Here is a 24,956-nt window from a genome sequence, read left to right as displayed (position 1 = left end):
CTAATCCTTGTGCATGTGGAGAGTTTCTCATAGTTGATTTGATTTAATATGGACGAGCTGGTTAAAGGTAGAACTTCTTTGAGTAATCTGCTTGGGATTGGATCTAAAAGACAAGTGGATGGCTTGGAAGAGTCGATTATTGAGGTTAACTCCATATGAGTTATGGGGAAGAAGCTGTCTAGGTAAGACAGAGGATTTGGTAAATTTAAAGTTGATGGATCTAGACAGTGCTTTCTGTCATTTGGAAGAAGTTGCTGCTGAATGTCTTCTCTAATGGTGATAATTTTATTAGTAAAGTAGTTCATAAAGTCATTGCTGTTGAGATTTGAGGGGATAGTAGGCTCAACACAGCTATTACTCTTAGTCAGCCTGGCTACAGTGCTGAAAAGAAACCTGGGGTTGTTTTTATTTTCCTTAATTAAGGAGGAATAATATGTTTTTCTAGCAGCACTAATTGCTTTTTTATATATTATTAGACTGTCCTTCCATGAAATGCAGTTTACATTTATTTTGTTGGAACGCCAATGCTGGTCCTGTGCTTAAGGCTGCGGATCTCTGAGTTATACCATGGAGCTTACCTGCTCTGATTCACTGCCTTCTTCTTCAGAGGAGCCACTGTGTCTAGCATTAGTTTTTTCGATTATGTATTAAATATCTGTTTTGGTTACTGTGCTTGACATACTACTGTAGGTAGGGCAGCTGGAGGACTGGCTTTTAGTTAGGAGAACCAACGTCATAAAAAGAAGGCGTTAAACAAATGCTTTATTTGAAGACAATTTATCAAGTATTAAGTGAAACAGCTATCATTATTCATTCACCTCAGTGTTATCCAGATAAAGACCATAAAGTGGGAGTGCCTCCAATGCACCACATGTTGCGAATGGTGGAAACATTGTCTTCCACGAGACTTGTGAAACCCCAGTTGCATGTTATCTATACATTCATCACGTGTAAATCAAAAGAAAGGAGAAGGTAAACATTAGGGAGGTAATTAGTTTGTCATTGTATTGTAAGTAACCTTGGTCACTTTTCAAGTTGTATTTTCCAAAGTGGACCCTTTGTTCAGTTAACAAAAGCCTTGCCATAACAGTAATTTTTAGAGCCTGCAATACACTCAGAGGTCATCAAAAGGGTTTGTACTCTCACACTTTGTTCTCTGCTGACATCTACTGCTCTCAGCAGTGAACTGGAAGACAGAATAAATTGGATAAATATTTTTGCAGGTGTTTATGCACCACATGTTTTTACTGTATAACCAGACAGACAGAACCAGGTTCTACTGTGCACAACCAATGTCTATCCTGCTATTCTGCTTTGTTTGTGAACAAAGCATCATCTAATGAAATATATTACTACGTTTTCGATTGTTTTTGCTTTTAGGATAAGAAATACTCAGTTGGATGTATTTCAGGTGTAGACTTGGCTGTAGCACAATGTTCTAATTCTGCTGCATAGAAAAGGGTTTGTATATTTTTTCATTGTTTATCTGCATCTAAAACATTCAAGCATAGGGCCAAGCGAGCCGAACACAAACACAAGTCCTATAAACCATAATTAGGAAATTGAATATTTAGTGTATAACAATTATTCATTATAAGCTTTAATAAAGAAAAAATTATGAATGGACTGAATGTATACCAACTGAATATACTTGCCCAAATTGTTGCCGTATTTATTACATATTTCTAATGATATGATTTTTATGTTGTAACTGAAATTTAAATACAAATTTTCTATATTGCCTATATTGTCATTTGTCGTTTTCTGTGTCTGTCCATATTTATTAACTTTTTTTTATGAAGCTATTTAACAGATATAATATACAAGTGTAAAAGTATTAAAACAGATCTAGACACTCCTTGCCAGCGAGCAAGGCAAGGCTTAGAGCTAGAACAATATGGGCCCGACAGAGACTGAACTGCACTTCAGTTTACAGCAGGCAATTTGGAGAGTTGGCTGTGGGATCACTCACTTCCGATGCAAGCAGCATTAGCACATATTGTGTAAACAAGCAGCAAACCAGATAACAGGAAGATCAGTAAGATAGCCAGAGAAAAGCGGAAGATAAGGAACACAGAGCAATGCAGGGGTAAGTAATTATTAGCTTAGATATAAACCTAAATAGCTTCATGCTGCTTGTACCATGGTGATTGTACAGTAGTTGTTAAGGAGAGACACTTTAATAACTCCCACTGGCATCACTTGGTTTACTTGATTTAACAATACCCATTCCTCCATAAGCAGGACCCAGACGCCCTAAATTCTATGAATGGAGAGTATCGTGCACCTCAGTATGAAAAAACTGGGTAAGGTCCTGGGCCAGAAAGCAATAAACATGAAAGCCAGATTACACAATCCAGCAAAGGAACTATGTGTCTATAGGATTTAGGTTAAAGAATCTGTCTTTATGTTTCTGATATTTCCATCTTGTAGTACTATTTTTTGTGTCAAACTTGGCTTTAATACATATTCACCTCCATAAAGGATCTTTCACAGTCAGTAGGGATTTTGTTTACTAGATATGTAAATAATTTTACCACAGTTTCCTGTAGCTTCTGAGCATTTTTCTGAGATAATATTGTGTAATAACAATACCAAACAAAATAAGCTGCATTTTTATGCCTAGGTTACAAAGTCAGTAATAGTAGTAAATATTGACCAAAGAAACAACAACTGAGTGTACATACATTTAGTACAAAGTTAAGTGTAAGGATGAAGGACACCAGGTGGACTTATGCAACTTGCAGCAATAATCTGGATGCTAAATTCTCTTTCCTATTGTCCTATAAACTTTAGACAGTGACTAAAAATGACAGTTAGTTGTCACTGAAGTGTCACTGCTCCTCTATGCTGGAGGAGTGGTTAACAACTACAAACTAATATTTATTAGTTTATTTTACTTCAGTTCAGTCTATATCTACATCCTGCTCTGACTGAAACCATGTCCTTTCACCTCAAACTACATCCTCCCAACTCAAAGCCATGTCTAAATGAGGACATGACAACACCTTAAATTGTATGCTCTATTTAATGCTTGTGTTTGTGGTCATATTCTTGTGCTGAAGGATTAGGTCTTGTATGATGTGTCCTAGGGTTTTAGCATTTCAAATATCGTTGGACAGGATGACTGATACTTACTGTACATAGGAAGGTACATCGAAAAAGAGACTATGATGCAGCTGAAGATTCTCAGTCACCCAGATGACTTTGACTTTCAATGTTGTTTTAGTTCATTTTAGCCTGTGAAATAAACTTACTCTCACATACCATTAAGAGAAATGTACTGTAAATATTGGAGCCAATGGTTAAAAGGATAACAATATGCAACAATAAGAGTTAATTATTTCAATTAGAAATAATGTCAAATATATAACATATACATCCTATTAAAACAAACAAAACAGTCAGATACATTTTAGGCAAGTAATATTAGGTTATAAACCTGATCAGATTTTATTCTAATTAACACTGACAATGTGTAGACACAGTATTAGAGAAGTGAATATGTCCTACAATAACTAACAATACAAATCCAAATCCTAACAATCCAGCTTTGTGTCCAGCTGTGCTAACAATGATGTTCTTATCTTACCAATAGTGAAAGGACATAATCACAACCAATCAAGCATTGGATTTGCTGTGACTGTAACAGAGATGTCATCAAGCTAAAATGTGAGGTAACTGAGTCCTAATTACACTGATCAGCAAATTGCTGATAGGAAGAGTTGATAACTAACTAATGTGCACCGCCACTGACACGACATGACTCAGTAAGCGCTGAGGTTACGGTTCTGAGTTCAGAACTTCCATTGGCTCCACCTGGGGCTCAGTGGGTGGGGTGGAGATGTCCTCCACCAGCTCAGAGTCAGGTTCAGTCACCACCACAGCCACCTATCAACATGTAAAAAAAATCAACCGTAAAAATGACAGCAGCATATTGAACTTAACTATAAAACGTGGTCATAAGTATGTACTGTATACTGTATTCTGATTTTGAGCTACTGTATATTATATGGTCTCTGTACCAACACACAGACATTACATATTCACAAATCCCAAATACTACAGGGCTACAGTTATGTTCTTTAAAAACACTACTTTCCATCCGTGGGTGTTGTTCAAAATAGCACCTTATGAGCGGACCAGACTATTATAAACAGGACTCTACACTGTATATACAGTACAAACAGTTTGTACCTGAGCTGTCTCGGCATCAGGTTTAGCAGGCTGAACAGCTTGCACAGCTGGAAGAGGTGGGGGGTGAGTCTGTGGGTAGACAGGTCTTTGGCTAGAAGGCTGTGGGACACATGCATATATTTATGCTTTAATTTCATAATTTCTATGAAAAAATCTTTAAGTGAAACATTTTGTATGTACTGTAGGTATTAAAATTCACATTTATATATATTTATTATATAATTTATATTTAAGGTAATTTCAGATATATTTAGCAGTTATTTCTTCTTTTCTCTTTTTCTGATGTTTACTTCAAGTCACTTCTCACCAAACCCAAGATAACTTAGTTCAGGTTTACATGTATACTGTATCTAACGTTGGTGGTGTAACTCAATTTAAAACTTACATACTGCAATATAAGTAATTTTAAATGTACATTCTTCACACATGTCTGGTCCTTTTTTCCCTCCACAAGTAAAATACTACAGTACTTGAAGAAGTTTTATGGTAAAGTATCAGTCCTCACCCTGTGGCCATTAGCAGCCAGAACACTAAGTCCGAACAACATGGCAGTGATGCAGATCAACAGCTCCAGGACCAGAAAGATCACCAGCGTCCCAAGGATTCCATCTATTAACAGCTAGTCAATGTCAGAAGCACATCATTATGGTCAGAAAAGTGTGAAGACAGTGTGAAAAATGAAACAAAAGAGATTCTTGCTTGTCACACAAATGCACAAATACTAACACTGTGACTAAGGTATTCATTGGAATAGTTGTCAGGCACTTACTTTACACTTTTGCTCGATCAGCCCGGTGCATTTCCTGAAACAATGTTGCTGCAGTGGACAGTAAAGACAAAGAAACATGGGCTCTGCTCTTTTACACCATATAGTACTGTGAATTCCTACAGTTCTCAGTGTGCAGTCACCATCAGTTGCTCTGTGTGCTCGATATGCTCCATGCAAATATTTTGACTTGTTGTGGCATGCATCTGATATTCATTCAAAGTTCTAGTAAGCCTCTTCATGTATTGTATACATGAAATTACTATTATACAATACTATTATATACACACACACACACACACACACACTCTATTCCCACCCTCCGCGGGTGGTCTCATCCACTTTCCAAGCTCGGGTCCTCTACCAAAGGCCAGGGAGCTTGAGGGTTCTGCGCAGTATCCTTGCTGTTCCTAGGACTGCACTTTTCTGGACTGAGATTTCGGATGTTTTTCCAGGGATCTGTCGTAGCCACTCCTCCAGTTTGGGGGTCACAGCCCCTAGTGCTCCGATCACCACAGGCACCACTGTGGCCTTCACCTTTCAAGCCTTCTCCAGTTCTTCTCTGAGCCCTTGGTATTTCTCTAGTTTCTCATGTTCCTTTTTCCTGATGTTGCCATCGCTTGGTATTGCCACATCCACCACTACGGCTTTCCTCTGCTCTTTATCCACCACCACAATGTCTGGTTGGTTCGCCATTACCATTCTGTCAGTCTGGATCTGGAAGTCCCACAGGATCTTGGCTCGCTCGTTCTCTACCACCTTGGGAGGTGTTTCCCACTTTGACCTTGGGGTTTCCAGTCCGTACTCCGCGCAGATGTTCCTGTATACTATGCCAGCCACTTGGTTATGGCGTTCCATGTATGCTTTGCCTGCCAGCATCTTACACCCTGCAGTTATGTGCTGGACCGTCTCTGGGGCCTCTTTGCACAGTCTACACCTTGGGTCTTGTCTGGTGTGGTAGATCTGGGCCTCTATGGCTCTGGTGCTCAGGGCCTGCTCCTGTGCAGCCAGGATGAGTGCCTCTGTGCTGTCCTTCAGCCCAGCCCTTTCAAGCCATTGGTAGGATTTGTTGAGATCAGCCACTTCAGTTATGTTCCGGTGGTACATCCCGTGCAAGGGCTTGTCCTCCCATGATGGTCCCTCTTCCAGCATCTCATCCTCTGTTCTCCACTGCCTGAGACATTCACTCAGCATGTCATCTGTCGGGGCTCTATCCTTGATGTACTTATGGATCTTGGATGTTTCATCCTGGATAGTGGCTCTCACGCTCACTAGTCCTCGGCCTCCTTCCTTGCGGCTAGCGTACAGTCTCAGGGTGCTGGATTTGGGGTGGAACCCTCCATGCATGGTGAGGAGCTTTTGTGTCTTAATATCTGTGGTCTGTATCTCTTCCTTTGGCCACCTTATTATTCCCGCAGGGTATCTGATCACTGGCAGAGCGTAGCTGTTTATTGCCCGGGATTTGTTCTTTCATTGAACTGGCTTCTTAGGACTTGCCTTACTCGTTGGAGGTATTTGGCTGTTGCCGCATTCCTTGTTGCCTGTTCAAGGTTGCCGTTTGCCTGTGGTATTCCAAGGTACTTGTAATTGTCCTCAATGTCTGCTATTCTTCCTTCTGGGAGTGAGACCCCTTCTGTGTGGATTACCTTGCCTCTCTTTGTCACCATCCTCCCACATTTCTCGAGTCCGAATGACATCCCGATGTCCGAGCTGTAGATCCTGGTGGTGTGGATCAGCGAGTCGATGTCTCGCTCACTCTTGGCGTACAGCTTGATGTCATCCATGTAGAGGAGGTGACTTATGGTGGCCCCGTTCCGGAGTCGGTATCCATAGCCAGTCTTGTTTATTATTTGGCTGAGGGGGTTCAGACCTATGCAGAACAGCAGTGGGGACAGTGCATCTCCTTGGTATATGCCACATTTGATGGATACTTGGGCAAGTGGCTTCCCATTGGCTTCAAGGGTGGTTCTCCACAATCTCATCGAGTTTGCAATGAAGGCCCTTAGAGTTCTGTTGATGTTGTACAGCTCCAAGCATTCAGTGATCCATGTGTGTGGCATTGAGTCATAGGCTTTCTTGTAGTCGATCCAGGCTGTGCACAGGTTGGTGTGTCGCATTCTGCAGTCTTGGGCGACTGTTCTGTCTACCAGGAGTTGGTGTTTGGCTCCTCTGGTATCCTTACCAATGCCCTTCTGTGCTTCGCTCATGTATTGACTCATGTGCCCACTTATCTTAGCTGCGATGATGCCCGACATGAGCTTCCATGTTGTGGAGAGACAGGTTATTGGCCGGTAGTTGGATGGGACTGTGCCCTTTGAGGGATCCTTCATTATCAGGATCGTTCGCCCTTCGGTTAGCCATTCAGGGTGAGTCCCATCCCTTAGCAGCTGGTTCATTCGTGCTGCCAGGCGCTCGTGGATTGCAGTGAGCTTCTTTAGCCAGTAGGTGTGGATCATGTCAGGGCCAGGTGCTGTCCAGTTTTTCATACCTGAGACTCTATGTTGGATGTCTGCCACTGTGATAGTCACTGGATTCTGTTCAGGGAGGTTGCTGTGGTCTTCCCTCAGATCCACCAGCCACTGTGCATCACTGTTGTGTGATGCCTCCCTTTCCCATATACCCTTCCAGTACTGTTCAGTTTCCAGCCTTGGTGGGTCTGCTCTGCTATATTATTATTACCCTGCCATTGAGAGTACACTTTCGCAGGTTGTGTTGCGAACAGCCGGTTTATTCGTCTGGCTTCGTTATCTCTGGTGTATCTCTTTAGGCGGCTGGCCAAGGCTTGTAGCCTTTGCTTGGCAGTTTTGAGTGCTTCAGGTATGGTCATCTGGCTGTACCTCTTGGGCATTGGTCTTTTCATTGCACCTCTCTGGGCCTCTGTCATTTGGCTCACTTCCCTCCGAGCTGCCTTGATTTTTGCCTCCAACCTTCGTTTCCATGGTGGGTATTGTTTCTCATGGCTCCCATGGTTGCTCTTATAGCCAAGCACCTCTAGGATCAATGCTGAAGCGTATATCAGCTCATTGGTTTCTGTGATTGTTGTGGTAGGGATCGCTCTCAATGCTGCATTCACATCTTCCATGAGACTTTCTGATGGTACTTCACTTAGCCGTTGTAGTGGGGTTCGGGGTTGCCTGTTCAATCTCGCCATGATCTTATCTTTCAGGTCAGTTGCTGCCTCGCTCAGCGTATCTGTGCTTATTGGGGCTTCGTACCCAATTTCCGGTTGGGGAGATGGTGAAATCTCCCCTCTGACCTGGCGTCCTGGCTCCCCCTTGCCGTAGCATTTGTGTTGTATCTCGTCAATCTCAAGTTGTGATAGCAGTTGCCGTTTGTGGATGTTGGAACACTGAGCTACTAGTTGTTTCGCCGTCAGCCTTGAATGTGGGTTTCTCCGTTCCCATTCACCGCTCATTCTTTGCATGTAACCCCTCTGACTAGGGTTACTTGAGTAGTAGCATTCCAACAGAGCCTTGTTCTCACATCTCAGCCATTTCTTTCTTGTTCCAGTAGCCCACTTCTCGCCAAGGTGCTCTGGTTCCCCAACACCTGACGCAGACCTTGTTAGACCGGGCGACGTCTGAGCCGGTATCTCATGTGGTTCATTGTCTCTCATGATATGAGGTAGGCGGTAGCTTGAAGGGTCTTGCCCAAGGACCCACACTGGATGCCTATTCGCCCTAACGGGGATTCAAACCGGGAACCCCCCGCATGCAAGTCCTGTGACTTTACCGATTGAGCTATCCAGCTCAATGTGACTTTACCGATTGAGCTATCCAGCGAGCCATATATATAATATATTATATATATATATATATATATATATATATATATATATATATATATATATATATATATATATATATATATATATATATATATATATATATATATATATATATATATATAATGAAGTTCACTTTTTGTTTTCCAAATTAGAAAGTGGATTTGAAACCCTCATCATTATTGTAGAGCTATTATGTAAACATGCAGTCACAGGAATGCAAATGAGTTTTTTCTGTCCAAATATTACTTAGCAATGTTCAAATGGAATCTTTTGACTTTTTTACATTATTATTTCTACACGAGTCCTGCTCGGCCACACTGTACTTTTTGAGGTCTAAGATAAAACCTTTTAAAAGCACACCTGTATTGCTATAATTTGTAATGTCTTGAATTTCACATTGTACATTATTTTGCAGTACTGCACGTAAATATAATCAACATAGCTAAATCCAATCAAACTTTGACATTGTGATTAAATAATAATTTGGTGTATGTACAATGTACTGTACAGTAAATGTACTGTCCTGCAAACATTGTTTCATTCTTGCACCAGACAAGACTCCAGACAAATTTTGTGGAGAGTAAAATCTCACTTTACTTTTGGTGATTTTTTTAAATATTGTTAAGAGTATTTAATTTAAATCACTTATATGAGTTACTTTTAAAGGTGGAATTCATTGGTGTGGAAAAGCAGCTTATATACTGCCACAGAGCTGGAGAAAAACAGGACATTTCTATTTCCTTATTAACTGCTGCACATATTGCTTTGTTTATTAATCCATTAAACATTTAATACACTAAACATCTAAACTCTAATGGGTTTCCTACATGCTCTGCATAGGTTACTGTATAAAGACTATACCACAGCATGAAGTTCCAATCTGCGACAATGTTCACAGTGGTAGGAGTCCTGGCGGTAAGGGAGGTGCTTGGACATCAGACCCAGGGCAGCAGTTGCAAACGCAGCACTGATCAGGTGCAAAACTAAGACACATTTCACCTGCAATTGATAACAACAGTGTACATGTCCAGTGCAACAGTGACATAAAAACCTTGGACTGTAGGAAGCTACATTATGCTTATATGGACTATGCTGAAGCACCTTGATTGCCTGAGTTAATTCAGATATTCCTGCAGTAAGTAATAACGTTTGTTTTGAATCCATGAAATGAAATTCATATGAAATTCAATGAAATTCATGTCAAAATCAATGAAATTCATAAAAATAACAACAATTTAACAATAAATTAGGAAATGCAAAATTATCAGCAATCAATCTGCATGCTGTACATGTTTAAAGCAACTGTGGACTGAAGGTTTTCCTCAAATCTCTCCTGTATTCTGCCTCTCAGTTATTTAATTTTCTGTTGCTGAATCTCATAAACATCAATTGCGGTATTACAACTTATTGGTGTGATGTGGTTAATTTAAATCTTCTGTACTGCACATAATCACCTTAAGATATTGATTTATCCTTTTACAGTATACAGTATCGAGGGTTGAGCATAAACTTCCAATATGTGATAAATACTGAGGTATTGTATTTAGGCTGTTATTGACATTCGGGCTTGATTTGGCCAGCTCTAACTATATAAACATACTGACCCACAACAGAGTTGGCCTCCTTCCACTGTGGATCAGCACCGAACCAGAGAGAGTCACCTGGTGGATACAGTACAGCAGTCTTAGACTGAGCATTCGTCCATCAACTACTGTATACAAAGAGATTGTTAAAAAACACCAAAGCATAAAAACATATTCTGTGACCTGACATTCACAATATAACATTACATTGTAGAATTTATTGTTTCTAGTTATTAGCTGCTCACTGACCTGTACCACAACAATCAGGAAGAGGGCCACATCTCCTGTGAAGTGGATCTCATGGAGCTGGAGCACTGAGGCACTCAGGCAGAGAATCAAAGCCCCAATAACAATCTGGATCGCCTGGAGGAACATCAGGTTAGAATGCAGGTAGGTCAGTCAGGTGGTCAGATTTAGTATGTTGGGGGACAAAGGAGAGGATGTATCAATTATGCTAGTGGTATTATGCTTCCATTTGACTTCCCTATGACGTTCCTGAATGTCCCTCTGTACATGCAGTACTTGAGGTACTGTTGGCCGAGGCTTGTGAAGAAGTCTGTCTGTTTCCAGCTGTTTTATCTTTGTGAGAATAGATGGCATCATCACAGATGTCTATAGCTCACTCCTGAAGGCAGTTATCAGGAAACCAAATTGATTCTTGAAGAATCGAAGTGGACAATGCTCTTCGTCAGCCTACACCTCTAAAATGGCACGACGTTTGCAATTTGAGGGACCCTGGTGTACAATGCCCAGTAGTTATCAATGGATAATTCCCGGTGTAGATTAGGAAAACCACAAAGTGCAGCGCTTCATCTTCACTGGTGGTGAAGGTTGTATTGATGTCTTAGTTTCATATAAACTGCACTGGTACATATTATTGTCCAGAGTTTAGGTCGCTACCCAATCTGCTTTGCACCAGTGTCCTTTGGCTCTTCCTGCAGATGGTGTGTCCTCATAAGGACGGTCCCACATCACTCCTTCTATTCCCAGCCAGGTGCCGTGGGAGAGGGCACAAGCCACCAGTTGTTCACATTCCACCGTCACCCGGGAAGAGCTCGGAGTAGAGTCACTGCTCCTTCACATTGAGAGGATCCAGCTGAGGTGGTTCGGGCATCTGTTTAGGATGCCTCCTAGATGGCTCCCTGGGGTGGTCTTGCAGGCATGTCTCACAGGCAGGAGGCACTAAGCTTCTAGGTTCTTGGAGGGGGTTGACTTGTCTGGATTGGCCTCTTTGCTTGTGATTGTCCACTGCTGGCTGTCTGGCTTGCTCCTGGCAGAGGGAATCTAATCACCAGGGCTTGGAGATATGGGAAGGTAGTGCACAAGTCTCAATATTTAGAACTACAGTATTGTTTAATTAAATGTTGTCTGAACGTCATCAACTTACTATTGCTGGTTTTAACGTGGTGCAAAACCATATTTTACGAGTTGTGGATGTATATTGACATTTGACAGGCATTTGACCAACACTTAATGTTCAAATGTGAAATGATCATCTCTTTTGATGTAGCATGACCATTAATGTTTAGCTGAAAGAAGCCATTGATTTCTACTACATCACAGTGGGGACATACAAAAATGACTAAATATGGTTCCTTGACTATCTGACATTCTCAGCTCCTTGTTGAAAAGCAATGTGCTAGTACAGTATAGCCATTCAAATCAGGACTCTACATATTGTTTGGCTTACAATTGCTTCAACTCACCCCCAGAGTTTTGGGCTCCATCTTGAGGTGGGACTGCAGTTGGTTCGGGGAAAGAGACCCCACTGCAGGCATCGGATCTTTTTCTTCATTAGCCATTCTGCTGCTAATGAAGCAAAAATAGTTTTAACACCACAGTTTTAGAAAATTATTGTTAGTTAGTAACGCAATTAATCATATTCAGTCAAATTTGAGCTCAAGATGAAAATACTAATGTGTATGAAAAGCTTATAATTTCAATTGATCACAGTTGTTACAAGCAGCCCTTTAGCTGTTTGAAGCACTCTTCGGTTGTTTTCTCTTGCATTTTTTTTCCAGTGATGGTTAATTTTGTACACCTGTTTTCTTTAATTGTAGTTAGTTTTAGCAGTGAGTTTCTGTTTTTGTTATATGTTTAATAAAGTAATTGTTGATCCCAGTTGTGGGTCGTTGAATTTGAGTTCAACCCCTTCCCTATCTCAACAAGCCCCTCCAGTTAGGAACTGGTACGGGGGGAGTTAATAACAACAATTAGATTTAAAGCAGGCACCTGTAATGTTAAATGACCCAATTTGTGAGGCATCACTTAGCAGATCCCTTTTGTGTATGTTTCTCACTACAGTAGTTTGTTTTTCATAGAACTGAAAATTCTTGTATTGTGTGAATTTATTCTATAATGTCTTACAAGCATTGACCAATCAAGCACCAAAGCATGGCCTCAAGATTGTCACACGGGATGTAAACAAACAGTTCAGCTGCAATCGTTACTTACAGTAGATCGATTCTGACTGACTTGAGGAAACTCTGATACCATTAATGGGTAGAAGCCTGGAAGGCCTAGTTTGCACTAAGGAAGAAAAGGATGCTCTGTGGATTTACCAAAGAAGCGCAACATGTTGGACTGAAGAAGGTCACCAATTGCAAATGGCCTCCGACAAACACCTCAGAAGAACACGAAAGATTTAAAAGCGCTGGTCATGCAGTGGCCAAACACAAGAATAAAGTACAAATAATAGAAAATAAAAATAGAGTACAAACTCTTCAATGCACTCTTTAGCATGGGTGGAAAAGAAGAAGAATCCTATGAACATCTTATCCTACTCTTAAATCAACCATCACTGTAATGTTAAAAAAAAATTAAATTATCTTGCTACAAGCTTAGAAAGACTTTTTTGTAGGAAATAAAGAATTCTTTTATGCCTTAATTATGTATGAATACGGCAGGAGAGAGTCAATGGCCTATCAAGCAGCCTCTTGTTGGTTTCCTGGACAGCTTTCAGGGGTTAAAACCAAAATTTAAATTAAATTTCTCTTTGAGTCATATCAGGATGAATGCCATCATATCAGGTTGTATGCACAGTTAATAATGAATCATTAGACCAAGAGTTAGTTACTTCCATCATAACCCTTTATGGCCAATCATATTAGCTATTTGACACTGCATGTTATGGACAGATCAGAATATGCTGCTAACACACAATATTCACACCGGTAATCTTATTACAAACATGAGACTACTGATATATTCTGCTTGACCTCCTACCTTAATTCTTTGTCATGCATGTTTTAATAATATGATGTAACATCACCCCAGGAAAACCCAGTATAAACACAACCCAATGTGTAAATGATATCAGTGACTTGTTTGTAATGAATGCTTAGATAATCAGTGTTGTGGAGGGTCACCTATATGGGCACCTGGTTGCCCTGGTTAAAGGCAAGTGGTATGATGTTCACGCTGCTATTTGGCATGTGTGAGATGTTCTAGTTTATTGGTGACTATAACAGTGGAACAAGACTCTGCAAGGAAGTCCCATCCTTTTGTGCCCAATCATAAGATTTTGTACTGACTAACTCAGCAGTAAACGCCATAAAAGACAAACTTATATTATTTTGCTAGCCATTAATTATTAAAGTTATAATATACATTAATGTAAGCAGGCAAAGTACTTTTATTTGTACAGACTTCTTAATATGATTAAATGGTAAACCTGGAGACAAAGTGGGATGTCGCTAGTGTGCTTCTGTCAGAGCAGCTTGATCCTGAAACAGCTGAGAGTCAGCAAAACCAAGGATCTTGGCTGCTGCTGCCGGAGGAAGTGAGGTTGTTTATTCATGTGTTATGTTTATTAATGTTTCATTTTGTATATGTTCTATGCATGTATGTATGTATGTATGCATGGATCGATGGATGTCTGTCTATTAAAAAATAAAGTTATTTATTCAAATAAATATATGTACTTGCTGGTAAATATTGCACTCAATCCGTTTAACTATAGGGTGCAGTAGCGTTTTATGGTTTCGTATCGTTAGGACGAAGCTGTTCACGGTCCAGGACGACATTAGTCTGTTCTGTGGAGGGCAACTGCATGTTTTTAAGACATCCCTCGTCGGGACGCCGCCCCTCTGCTCAGAACTGTGACTATACAAGCAAACAGTCATGATGTCCGACGGTTCGCAGACGGTTCGCATCTTTCAATGTTCTCCACGTCCTGACCACAGTGTCAGCAGCTGCTGGACAAAATACGGCTAACAGTCGCTCTTACCTCTGCGTCCCAGCTGCTCGCCGCCTCAAACTGTTCGTGCTCGGTGAAGGTGTTCTGCACTGTTCTTCGCAGGCTGCGGCAGGCTGTGTTCAGGAGCTGGATTACACTGCGGCACACCGATGCTGCGACTTTTTGTGGACCTGCTGTCTGACGCGGTTCATATGCACGACTGCAGCCTACGTCCCATTACGTAAGCGAAACACAACCCGTAACACAAGAAATTATGTATGGGTAATTTAACTAAATTTGAAAACTTTTAAAAAGGGGGTACGGCACACCTGGAAAAATATAGGGCATCACCTTTAAAAAAACGTATTTCAGATGTCCAGAACACATTTTTTTTTACATTTATTGAGATGGAAACATTTGGCCCAAAGAAATGCCATACTTACATTTCTAACCATGCTCCCAATGAAGGTCAGAGATGGACTTTTTTCTACTATATGCAATAAATGCAAATACAAACATGCATTGATCTGGAATTTTAGCTTGAGGAAACACTTCAGCTGGGACAAATACAGCAACAACTCTCATGATACTGGATGTGATACAGTGCATTGATCCACTGATTGGAGTTGCCACCTCACCGAGAAGTATTGGCTCTGGCCTTTACCAGGGCTGGCTCTGCTTATTCACAAAAACCAGCAGTAGCCAAAGCCTTATTGTATGTATACAGTAAGGCATGCAAAATGAAAAAATAGTTACAATGACTTTACGAAAAAAACAAAAGAGGAACAAGAATAGCGTTGAAGTTTAATTCCCCCCGAAAGGCTGTACAGCTCTTTGCAGAGGCTGCTTGTTTGTCCAGAGGTTATCCTTGTTGGACTCACCATCACCAATCCATAACTAACAAAATGGCTGCTAATGGCCGACAGACTAGCTATGTTTCTAGAGGCTGGGCCCAACTGCACAGAACACATCAAACGAGGTGTAAGAGTCATTTAATTGTGAAAAACAAAGTTGACAAAATACAGAATCTGCAAACCCAAGTCATCAAAGTAACTCTGAATACACAAAATCACTGCTAGGCAGGACAAAATTTCAGAACACAAAAGTTTCTGCTTAAAATCACTGTTCAAGCAGACACAAAATTTAATAATAGACTAAAAACAAACTTACTGAGTTACACAGGTAACAAGGAACCCACCAACGCCAAGCATCTTCTTTTTGGTGGTTTATGGTGATTGGCATAACCACCACCTACTTCATAAGTAATCTACTGTAGCTCTTACCTTCCCTTTTCCAGAATCAACACTGAGCAAATGAGAAATTAACCCCTATACTGTGTACTGGATATGGGAGCAGGTGATGAAGTTTAAGTAACAGAAGTTGATGGCAGAAGATGATGACAGGCATGAATAAGAACAAAGATAACTTTATCCTCCTGAACACACTGCTGTGTAAGACACGTACCACAACAGTCTAGCAAAACATCTGCTGCATCGTTTTACAGATGTTGAAGCGTATAACCTTCTGAGGTAGTACAGTGAGGACTGTTCTCTCCTGCGGAGCATGTCTATGCTAGCAGATCAGTCCAGTGTGTCACCAAGCTGTACTTAAACATATTTATAAGTTCTGACCAACTAAACACAGTAATCAAAAATAATCACAATCTCTTGTTGAGGTCTGGAAATACTGAGGTATACATCTCTCCTTGTCTTGATAGCGTGTGCCAGCCCACCCTCACCTCTGTCCGTTTATCAGGAGTGGTGTTAGAATTGACTAGAAAAAGCCAAAATGTCCTTCTCATAGCTCCACTGCGCCTGTTCGAGTGAGAGAGACTGGTACCTTACGTAGAATAGATGGTACCATGGTGTTGCTGCTAAACGACCATTTCACTTCTTTTGACCATTGAACTATTTGGCTTATTCAGATGTTTTACTTTTAAACTTCAGCTTTTAAAGACACACACCCATACCAGCTGACACCTATTAAAAATCCTTTTTTAAATTCAGTTAAATTCAGTCGATTTGGGTTTTATTTGTTTGCTGTGACCCGGAAGTTGATACCACAAACGCTGTCGTCAGGGCAGATCATTACTTGATTAGGAGACCAAAAACTGTATTTAAAAAAAACAGAAAAACAAACAAACAAAAAAACTGGTGGGTAGACACGGTTAGTTAACGAAGCTAACCATCTTTCAACACTGTTATCAAGCTGCGACAGTGATTGACAGGGGCTAGAATGGTGCCATTCACTGTGACTCCACTGTAGCTGCGCCTAGTATGGCCGAGCGCAATTTGCAGCATCGCCAGCTGCCACTAGGTGCTGTGGCACATGCCACCGAATTTACGGCTTCTCCGGCACATGCCACCGTAAATACGGCATAGATGCCGTGGCATATATATATATTTTTTTCTTTTTAACTTTTTATTTAAACAACTGTCAATTACACTTATACTGTACCAAACATGGCGGATACAGGTTACAGTGATACAATATTTAAGGAGGGAGCACAAAGGTAACAAAAGTAAGAATGACAGGAAGGACAGTGTAAAAATAAAAAAATAAAATACAGAGTGCGTAGTGGTACAAATGCAGGGAGAATACAACAATGACTGACTCCATTATCTAAACCGCTGGGAAGATTACTCATAGTGTCAAATATTTTGTTAGCTTTGGGTGAATCAACCAAACTTAGGGATCTCAGGTATATACTAAATTTGTTTTAAAAGAACACAACATCTCCGTAGTCTGTTTTTGTGTATAAAGAATTTAGCTAAACACAATACAGTATTAATACATAAATCATCTACTTTGTTGTTTAATGTTACGCCAAATATTATGTCATCTTTAGAGAAGAAACTCATAATAGGCAGGAATTTATTTTTTAACCATTTGTGAACATCCAACCAGAAAATTTGTACAGCATTACATAGGAAAAATACATGGACGATAACCTCAATAGCATTTTGGCAGAAGGAACAGCTGTTGTCATCAATGTTAAAGCAGAGTCTGAGTAACTCTTTGGAAGGATAGATATTGTTCATAATTTTAAAATCTGTTTATTTTGCTTTTGGGGAAATAGGAAGTTTAGTATACTTGGTTCTTAATTTAATACCTGTGTTCTTGTCAAATTTGTGCAATATATTATTTTTGTTCGGTCGCCCCGGAAATAACCGTTCAGTGAACTAATTTCTGATAGATGCCGTGGCATATAACGATATTGCAGCGGACCGGACTTCCGGGTTGCTGATATTGTTTTGGAGCGAGTTATGCAGCACCGTAAGGGGAAATATTGTTAGTTTAGGTGATCCTCTCGGTGCTGCGATATGTTAGTGGGTCCAAATTAAAACTGCCCATCCGAGCGGAAACAAGACAATTTGTTTTTTGTTTCTTTCTCTTTACTGTGACGAAGTACCTGGGGTCATTTGGTGTATGGGACACAGGTACTCTCACCAATAGGGCTCAGATCTATGGCAGTTAGCTGCAATGCTAGCTAATGTAGCGTGACTGTCTGTGGCAGTTGTGGGCCCCCAAGTCGTCACATTATAAACATTATGTTGTCTTATAGAGCACCTGCCGTGGCAAATATGAGGCTTTTCCTTGCACGTCCACAGGTGCTGGTTATATAATTAGAATATCATCAAAGGAGATTTTTCCACTACTGCCATTTATTTATATTATATTCATTCAGTTTATTAAGGTTTATTTCATTTTAATTGTGATGATAACTGACAACTAATAAAAAAAAAGAAAGAATTTTTAGAAATGTATGGACATGAAAAGTATGAGCATGTACAGCACTCATTACTTAGTTGGGGCTCCTTCTGCCTGCATTATTGTATTAATGCAGCATGGCTTAGGTTGAATCAGTTTGTGGCACTGCTCAGGTGTTATGAGAGCCCAGCCTACTCTGATAGTGGAATTCAGCTCATCTGCAATATTAGCTCTGACATATCCTCTTTACAATACCACAAAGATATTCTATGGGGTTAAGGTCAGCTGAGTTCTTGGCCAATTAAGAACAGGGATCCCATGGTCCTTAAACCAGGCACTGGCAGGTTTGGGACTGTGTGCAGGTGCCAAGTACTGTTGCAGAATGAAAGCTGCATATCCATAAAGCTGGTCCGCAGCAGGAAGCATGAAATGCTCTAAAACATCTTGGTGTAACGGCTGCATTGACCTTGGAAAACACAGCGGACCAACACCAGCAGATGACATGGCACCCCGAACCATCACTGACTGGAAACTTTACACTGGACCTCAAGCAACCTGTGCCTCTCCTCTCTTCCTCCAGGCTCTGGGACCCTGATTTTCAAAGGAAATTCATCAGACAACATAACTTTGGAGCATTCAGCAGCAGTCCAGTCATTTTTGTCTTTAGCCCAGGTGAGATGCTTCTGACGCTGTCTGTTGTTCCAGAGTGGCTTAATACAAGAAATGCGACAGCTGAAACGCATGTCTGCATACGTCTGGGCATAGTGGTTCTTGAAGCACTGACTCCAGCTGCAGTCCACTCTTTGTCAATATCCCCCAACATTTTTGAATGGCTTTTGTTTCACAGTCCTCTCCAGGGTTTCTCTGAGATACTGAATTTGGATTTTTTATTAGTTGTCAGTTATAATTGTCACAATAAAAAAAGTAAACTTTTGAAATGAACCAGTCTGTGTGTAATGAATGAATATAATACACAAGTTTCACTTTTTGAATGGGATTAATGAAATAAATGAATTTTTGATGATATTCTAATTATATGACCAGCATCTGTACATGACACATGTTGAGTCCTGTGGAACAAGTGTTGCAGTTTAAATCAATCGAGTGAGCTAGCAGGAGTATTGTATCTATTCAAAACCTCTGTTTGGTTTTAAAATAAAACTTTTTTTGTTATTGTGCTGTTTTGAATTATATCACTCTATATTCAACCGATTTGAAACATGTGCTCTCCCATACATTATTGTATGTTATATATAATATTATATATTACATACATATTTAAACGTAACAGTAATGAAAAGAGTGGTAAATCTACACTCATTAGCAGCAGTTCACTTTTGGACAGGAGTTTAGCATGAGTTTAATGGGTGCAGTTAGTTGTGAGCCCCAGCAAATTGGTAGATACCTGCTTGATCTTGATCAGCCCACAATATGCTCCTGCACCTCTTGCCTGATGGCAGGAGAGAGAACAGTCCATGAGAGGGGTGCTGAGGAGCCCTCATTACGAAAGCTGCTCTGTGTGCACAGCGTTGCTGATAAATTTCTTACAAGAATGGGAGAGGAGCACTAATAATCTTGCTGGCAGGACTGACAATGCTATAGAACCGTTGATATGTAGGATAACAGCACCTGTTGTGAAGATCAAGATAGGGGTATGTTCTCGTCCTGTAAATAATAATTTGTTGGACTCATTACCTTAGCTATTATTGTGGATAATAATATTGTTTATGTATAGACTACCTTAATGCACAGAAAATATGATGCCTGATGACAAAGATGCTTGCTTTCAGTACAGCTTACATCACAACCTGTAGCTCTGAAGACAAAGCCGGAAGAGGATTTTTCATAAAAAAACATTTACCTATCCTTGTCAATGTAAGCAGGCCTGTTCAGAATGACTGACTCTACTTCATATTGACACATCCAGGAAGACATCTGTAGCCACTGACTTAAAATAACACTTATTAAAAGGATTACAAGTAATTTAATGTAGAATTTTATTTTCTAACATCTATTCACCTTATAACTACTTTCATTAACCTTGACACAGATAACTACATATTGAAATAATGCTTTGTATTTACATTTATTTTTATTTTTCCTCTAATGGAACATGGAATATGACATACAGTACAGGGTATATATAGGCTGTATAAAAAAACTGTATATCACCAATGCCACCTTAACCATAACATTATTTAATGGTTTATTTTGTAAAAATAGTAAAGCTTTATTGGTATCAGCTGAACCTGTATTGTACAATTGTATTAGTATTAGTAGTATTAGTATTAGTAGGTCCGTGCATGAAGTGCAATTCATTATTCATGTGTAAAATGAAAATTGAATAATGTCTTTTTACGCTGTGTTTCGTTGCCGTAAATCAGTAAAACACATTTGCGATATACTGATTTACTCATTCTCCTTTTCTCCACTTTCAAAACGAAATAAGAAAAAAGGAAACCGGGGGCGGGGCCAGTCGCCGGACTTTCACAATAAAACGCCCAAGAGCATTTGAAGCGCAACAAATCGGCAAATATTTGTAACTCTTGAAGGATTGCGGTCGTGTTTTGACACACACTGAGACCCACATTGTTAACATTAATCAACGTAACAATCATTTATCTAAGTCATTTATTTAACCAAGCTATTTAACCAAGTGCTGACAACTGTCGTTTACGTTACGACTCATGGCATTTGCTAAAGGAATGACAGGTCAGTCAGCTCGCCACCGTCGGGTCACTTACACAATCACCTGCCAACAAAGCTAAGTTTTCTGTACATCCTGCTTCATTAGACTGCAGCGATATCACGACCTTGTCGACACCTGATGAGGAAGAATTTAGCGCATCTGTGGTGTTCTGATGCTCAGTTTATGGTGAGACTGAAATCGCGTCCTCCTGCTTGGCCGGTTGATGCTCTTATGCCCAGGAAGACGCTCTAATGTTGTGCAGATCTTTGCAAGTATTCTAAAGTGATTTATTACAGTTTATTGTGGTTGTTTAGATATGATCCATCATTGGACTTCCTGTCTCAGAGCCTGCTTTACCTGCGGGGGGATAATTACCTGGTTGGTGCAGTCACCTTACCTCATTGTTATATGGACATGATGTTGATAACCTGTGGAGTTCTAAGTTCTAATTTCTTATAATTATTATTGTGTTATTTCTTCTGTATATATGTCTATATGTCTCTGTGCTGTTGCAACATGGTAATTTCCCCATCGCGGGACAATAAAGGTATTCTATCTATCTATCTACCTTGCATTGAACATCTTACGTGCATGTTCTTATGATAATAAAGCAGCAGTCCTTTTTTTCACAAAACATTTGTAGTCAGACCTGCCCATATGTTTTTTAACCAATGTTTATTTACCAAGTTTAAATCTGCCAACTCACAAAATCTTCAATATCTTAAAGGCTGAACTTTATAGAACATGTAAAATGTAATATTATCTATCAGCATAGAAACACATAAAACAATGGCTTAATTTTTTGAAAACGAGCTGCTAATAGAGCTACAGTTGCTACTGTTTTCCTCAGATCAGGATGACAGATGAATCACAAACAACAGTGCATCCTTGAACACTGTGGGTTCACCTCTTGTAATGCAGTCCTATGACCTATATGAAGCTGAGAGACAGTCATCATTGACACGAATGTCCTCTTTTGGCCAAAATCCCTTCCACACCCCAGAAAGAACAACAACATGCAGAGCTATGATTTGGGACTGCATTACAAGAGGTGAACCCACAGTGTTCCAGGATGCACTGTTGTTTCTTATTCATTTGTCATCTGCACGTAAGATGTTCAATGCAAGGTATGATGACTACTAAACCAATACCGAAGGTAGGTGGTGGAAAATAAAAAGATCCTCTGCAGGCACTCATCTGCTCTGTACATACAGTAACACCTTGATGTTGCGTGACAGATCATCTGATCACACACACTTTGCCACAGAATCTGCCTAACAAAGATAATGTGATGCACATGGCTCACAAAAGTTCAGTTATTGTGAGGCAGATTGAGTGGCTGTTATTCTCCCGCAGGTAAAGCAGGCTCTGAGACAGGAAGTCCAATGATGGCAAACGCCATAACGTAATCGACAGTTAGCGTCAGCACTGAGACGGGCTAAATAAATAATTGTTACGTTGATTAATGTTAACAATGTGGGTCTCATTATGTGTCAAAACATGTCAAAACAATCCTTCAAGAGTTACAAATATTTGCCGATGTTGCGCTTCAAATGCTCTTGGGCGTTTTAATTTGAAAGTCAGGCGACTGGCCCCGCCTCCGGTTTCCCTTTTTCTTATTTCGTTTTGAAAGTGGAGAAAAGGAGAATGAGTAAATCAGTATATCGCAAATGTGTTTTACCGATTTACGGAAACGAAACACAGCATAAAAAGACGTTACTCAATTTTCATTTTACACATGAATAATGAATTGCACTTCATGCACGGACCCAGTAGGTAATATATGGCCACCTTTACTGTGTGGTAAAACAAAAGTTTGGCAACCTTTTAAAGTTGGTCATACGGCCTAACATTTGAATCACAGACCTTGCACAATTATTAAAACATTCCCTTAATTGAAATTGGTGTAGTTGTAGAAGACATTACATTATGTTTATTAGTATGTGATATAATGTTTTACTACTAACCATTTTGCAGTAAAAGACGATACAGATGTATTTTGATCCCTCAATGCATGCGTACCACAAATACCCTAAAAATGTAATATTATCTATCAGCATAGAAACACATAAAACAATGGCTTAATTATTTGAAAACGAGCTGCTAATAGAGCTACAGTTGCTCAGAAACAACAGTGCAGTCTTGTAATGCAGTCCTATGACCTATATGAGGCTGAGAGACAGTCATCATTGACACGAATGTCCTCTTTTGGCCAAAATCCCTTCCACACCCCAGAAAGAACAACAGCATGCAGAGCTATGATTTGGGACTGCATTACAAGAGGTGAACCCACAGTGTTCCAGGATGCACTGTTGTTTCTGATTCATCTGTCATCTGTACGTAAGATGTTCAATGCAAGGTATGATGACTACTAAACCAATACCGAAGGTAGGTGGTGGAAAATAAAAAGATCCTCTGCAGGCACTCATCTGCTCTGTACATACAGTAACACCTTGATGTTGCGTGACGGATCATCTGATCACACACACTTTGCCTCAGAATCTGCCTCACAAAGATGATGTGATGCACATTAGGGCAGTCATGGCTCACAATGAGAATGAAAGATCGGCACAACATTAGAGAGTCTTCCTGGGCATAAGAGCATCAACCGGCCAAGCAGGGGGACGCGATTTCAGTCTCACTGTAAACTGTGAAAATCACCGGAACACCGCAGATGCGCTAAATTCTTCCTCATCAGGTGTCGACAAGGTCGTGATATCGCTGCAGTCTAATGAAGCTGGATGCCCCGAAAACTTAGCTTTGTTTGCAGGTGATTCTGTAAGTGACCCGACGGTGGCGAGCTGACTGACCTGTCATTCCTTTAGCAAACGCCATAACGTAATCGACAGTTACCGTCAGCACTGAGACGGGCTAAATAAATAATTGTTACGTTGATTAATGTTAACAATGTGGGTCTCATTATGTGTCAAAACATGACCGCAATCCTTCAAGAGTTACAAATATTTGCCGATGTTGCGCTTCAAATGCTCTGGGGCGTTTTAATTTGAAAGTCCGGTGACTGGCCCCGCCTCCGGTTTCCCTTTTTCTTATTTCGTTTTGAAAGTGGAGAAAAGGAGAATGAGTAAATCAGCATATCGCAAATGTGTTTTACTGATTTACGGCAACGAAACACAGCGTAAAAAGACATTATTCAATTTTCATTTTACACATGAATAATGAATTGCACTTCATGCACGGACCTACTAATACTAATACTACTAATACTAATACAATTGTACAATACAGGTTCAGCTGATACCAATAAAGCTTTACTATTTTTACAAAATAAACCATTAAATAATGTTATGGTTAAGGTGGCATTGGTGATATACAGTTTTTTTATACGTTATTCAATTTTCATTTTACACATGAATAATGAATTGCACTTCATGCACGGACCCTACTGTTTAACATTATGCAGATTTGTGATACAACATATTTATTTGAACTTGTTTGAAAAGTGAGTTTTCATGCAGGAGTCCTAGTCCACCTGGTTATTGGTAGGACAATTTCTACTTCTTTACAGCTGTGTTCAAGAGACACCAAAAATGCATGCTTTCTCGCATTAATAACCAACCTTTTCAGAGATGTGTGTGCACACCAGCAGTTCTTCATTATTGTTGTGACAGCTGAGTTTGCTGTGGATCTGTTTTTTAACAGACCACAACTTTAGAGAGGCTGCAGCTGGGGTCTATAACAAGATGTAACATAAACGTTCACATTCCTAAAATGAGTTTTCATAAAGCTAAACACTAAATTACTTTGTTCACCCCAACCTAAGAAGTATTTGGGGATGGCAAATAATAACTAAACCTTGTTTTCTTGATTCTTTACAAACACTATGTTGTTGCATGCAAGTGTGTTATAGAGTTTATACGTTTAAATGACTGACAAAGTCAACTATAAAGAGAAGTAGTGTAAAGTGACCAATCATATCTCACTTTGGAATAAATCAACTAATGAAAAACAGTATAACATGGACTAAGGTATTATGGTTCAGGCCTTCAGCTTTTGTTAGGAATAATGTTACTGTCACTGAACACTGA

At 40.0% G+C, this 24,956-nt stretch overlaps 1 protein-coding gene across 2 annotated transcripts; it reads right to left on the bottom strand.

Annotated features, from left to right (window-relative positions):
• Positions 1 to 736: 736 nt before the first annotated feature.
• On the bottom strand, positions 737 to 14,708 carry si:dkey-81h8.1 (uncharacterized). 2 transcript variants are annotated; one of them, XM_029166979.3, is made up of 9 exons: positions 14,562 to 14,708; positions 12,040 to 12,142; positions 10,583 to 10,696; positions 10,355 to 10,411; positions 9,612 to 9,749; positions 4,967 to 5,014; positions 4,703 to 4,816; positions 4,198 to 4,296; positions 737 to 3,891 (listed from the first exon to the last, which is right to left on the bottom strand). In XM_029166979.3, the coding sequence occupies exons 2-9, from the start codon at positions 12,133 to 12,135 to the stop codon at positions 3,784 to 3,786; spliced, it is 774 nt and encodes a 257-aa protein (XP_029022812.1). In that variant the 5' UTR covers positions 12,136 to 12,142; positions 14,562 to 14,708; the 3' UTR covers positions 737 to 3,783. The 2 variants fall into 2 exon arrangements, with proteins under 2 accessions (XP_029022812.1, XP_029022813.1); XM_029166980.3 differs by lacking the exon at positions 4,967 to 5,014 and having other exon boundaries at positions 14,562 to 14,707.
• Between the last annotated feature and the right edge of the window lie 10,248 nt (positions 14,709 to 24,956).

Source organism: Betta splendens, chromosome 11, assembly GCF_900634795.4.
Source record: "Betta splendens chromosome 11, fBetSpl5.4, whole genome shotgun sequence".
Lineage (NCBI taxonomy): Eukaryota > Metazoa > Chordata > Actinopteri > Anabantiformes > Osphronemidae > Betta > Betta splendens.
The sequence above is the reverse complement of the archived record's forward strand: the minus strand, read 5'-3'. Positions and strand labels throughout refer to the sequence as shown.

Coding starts and splice junctions, on each gene's coding strand:
- si:dkey-81h8.1 (XM_029166979.3), bottom strand. CDS start 12,135: ATGGCTAATGAAGAAAAAGATCCGATGCCTGCAGTGGGGTCTCTTTCC. Junction 10,412..10,582: donor TCCTGATTGTTGTGGTACAG/GTCAGTGAGCAG, acceptor TGTATCCACCAG/GTGACTCTCTCTGGTTCGGT. Junction 4,817..4,966: donor TGATCGAGCAAAAGTGTAAA/GTAAGTGCCTGA, acceptor GACATTGACTAG/CTGTTAATAGATGGAATCCT.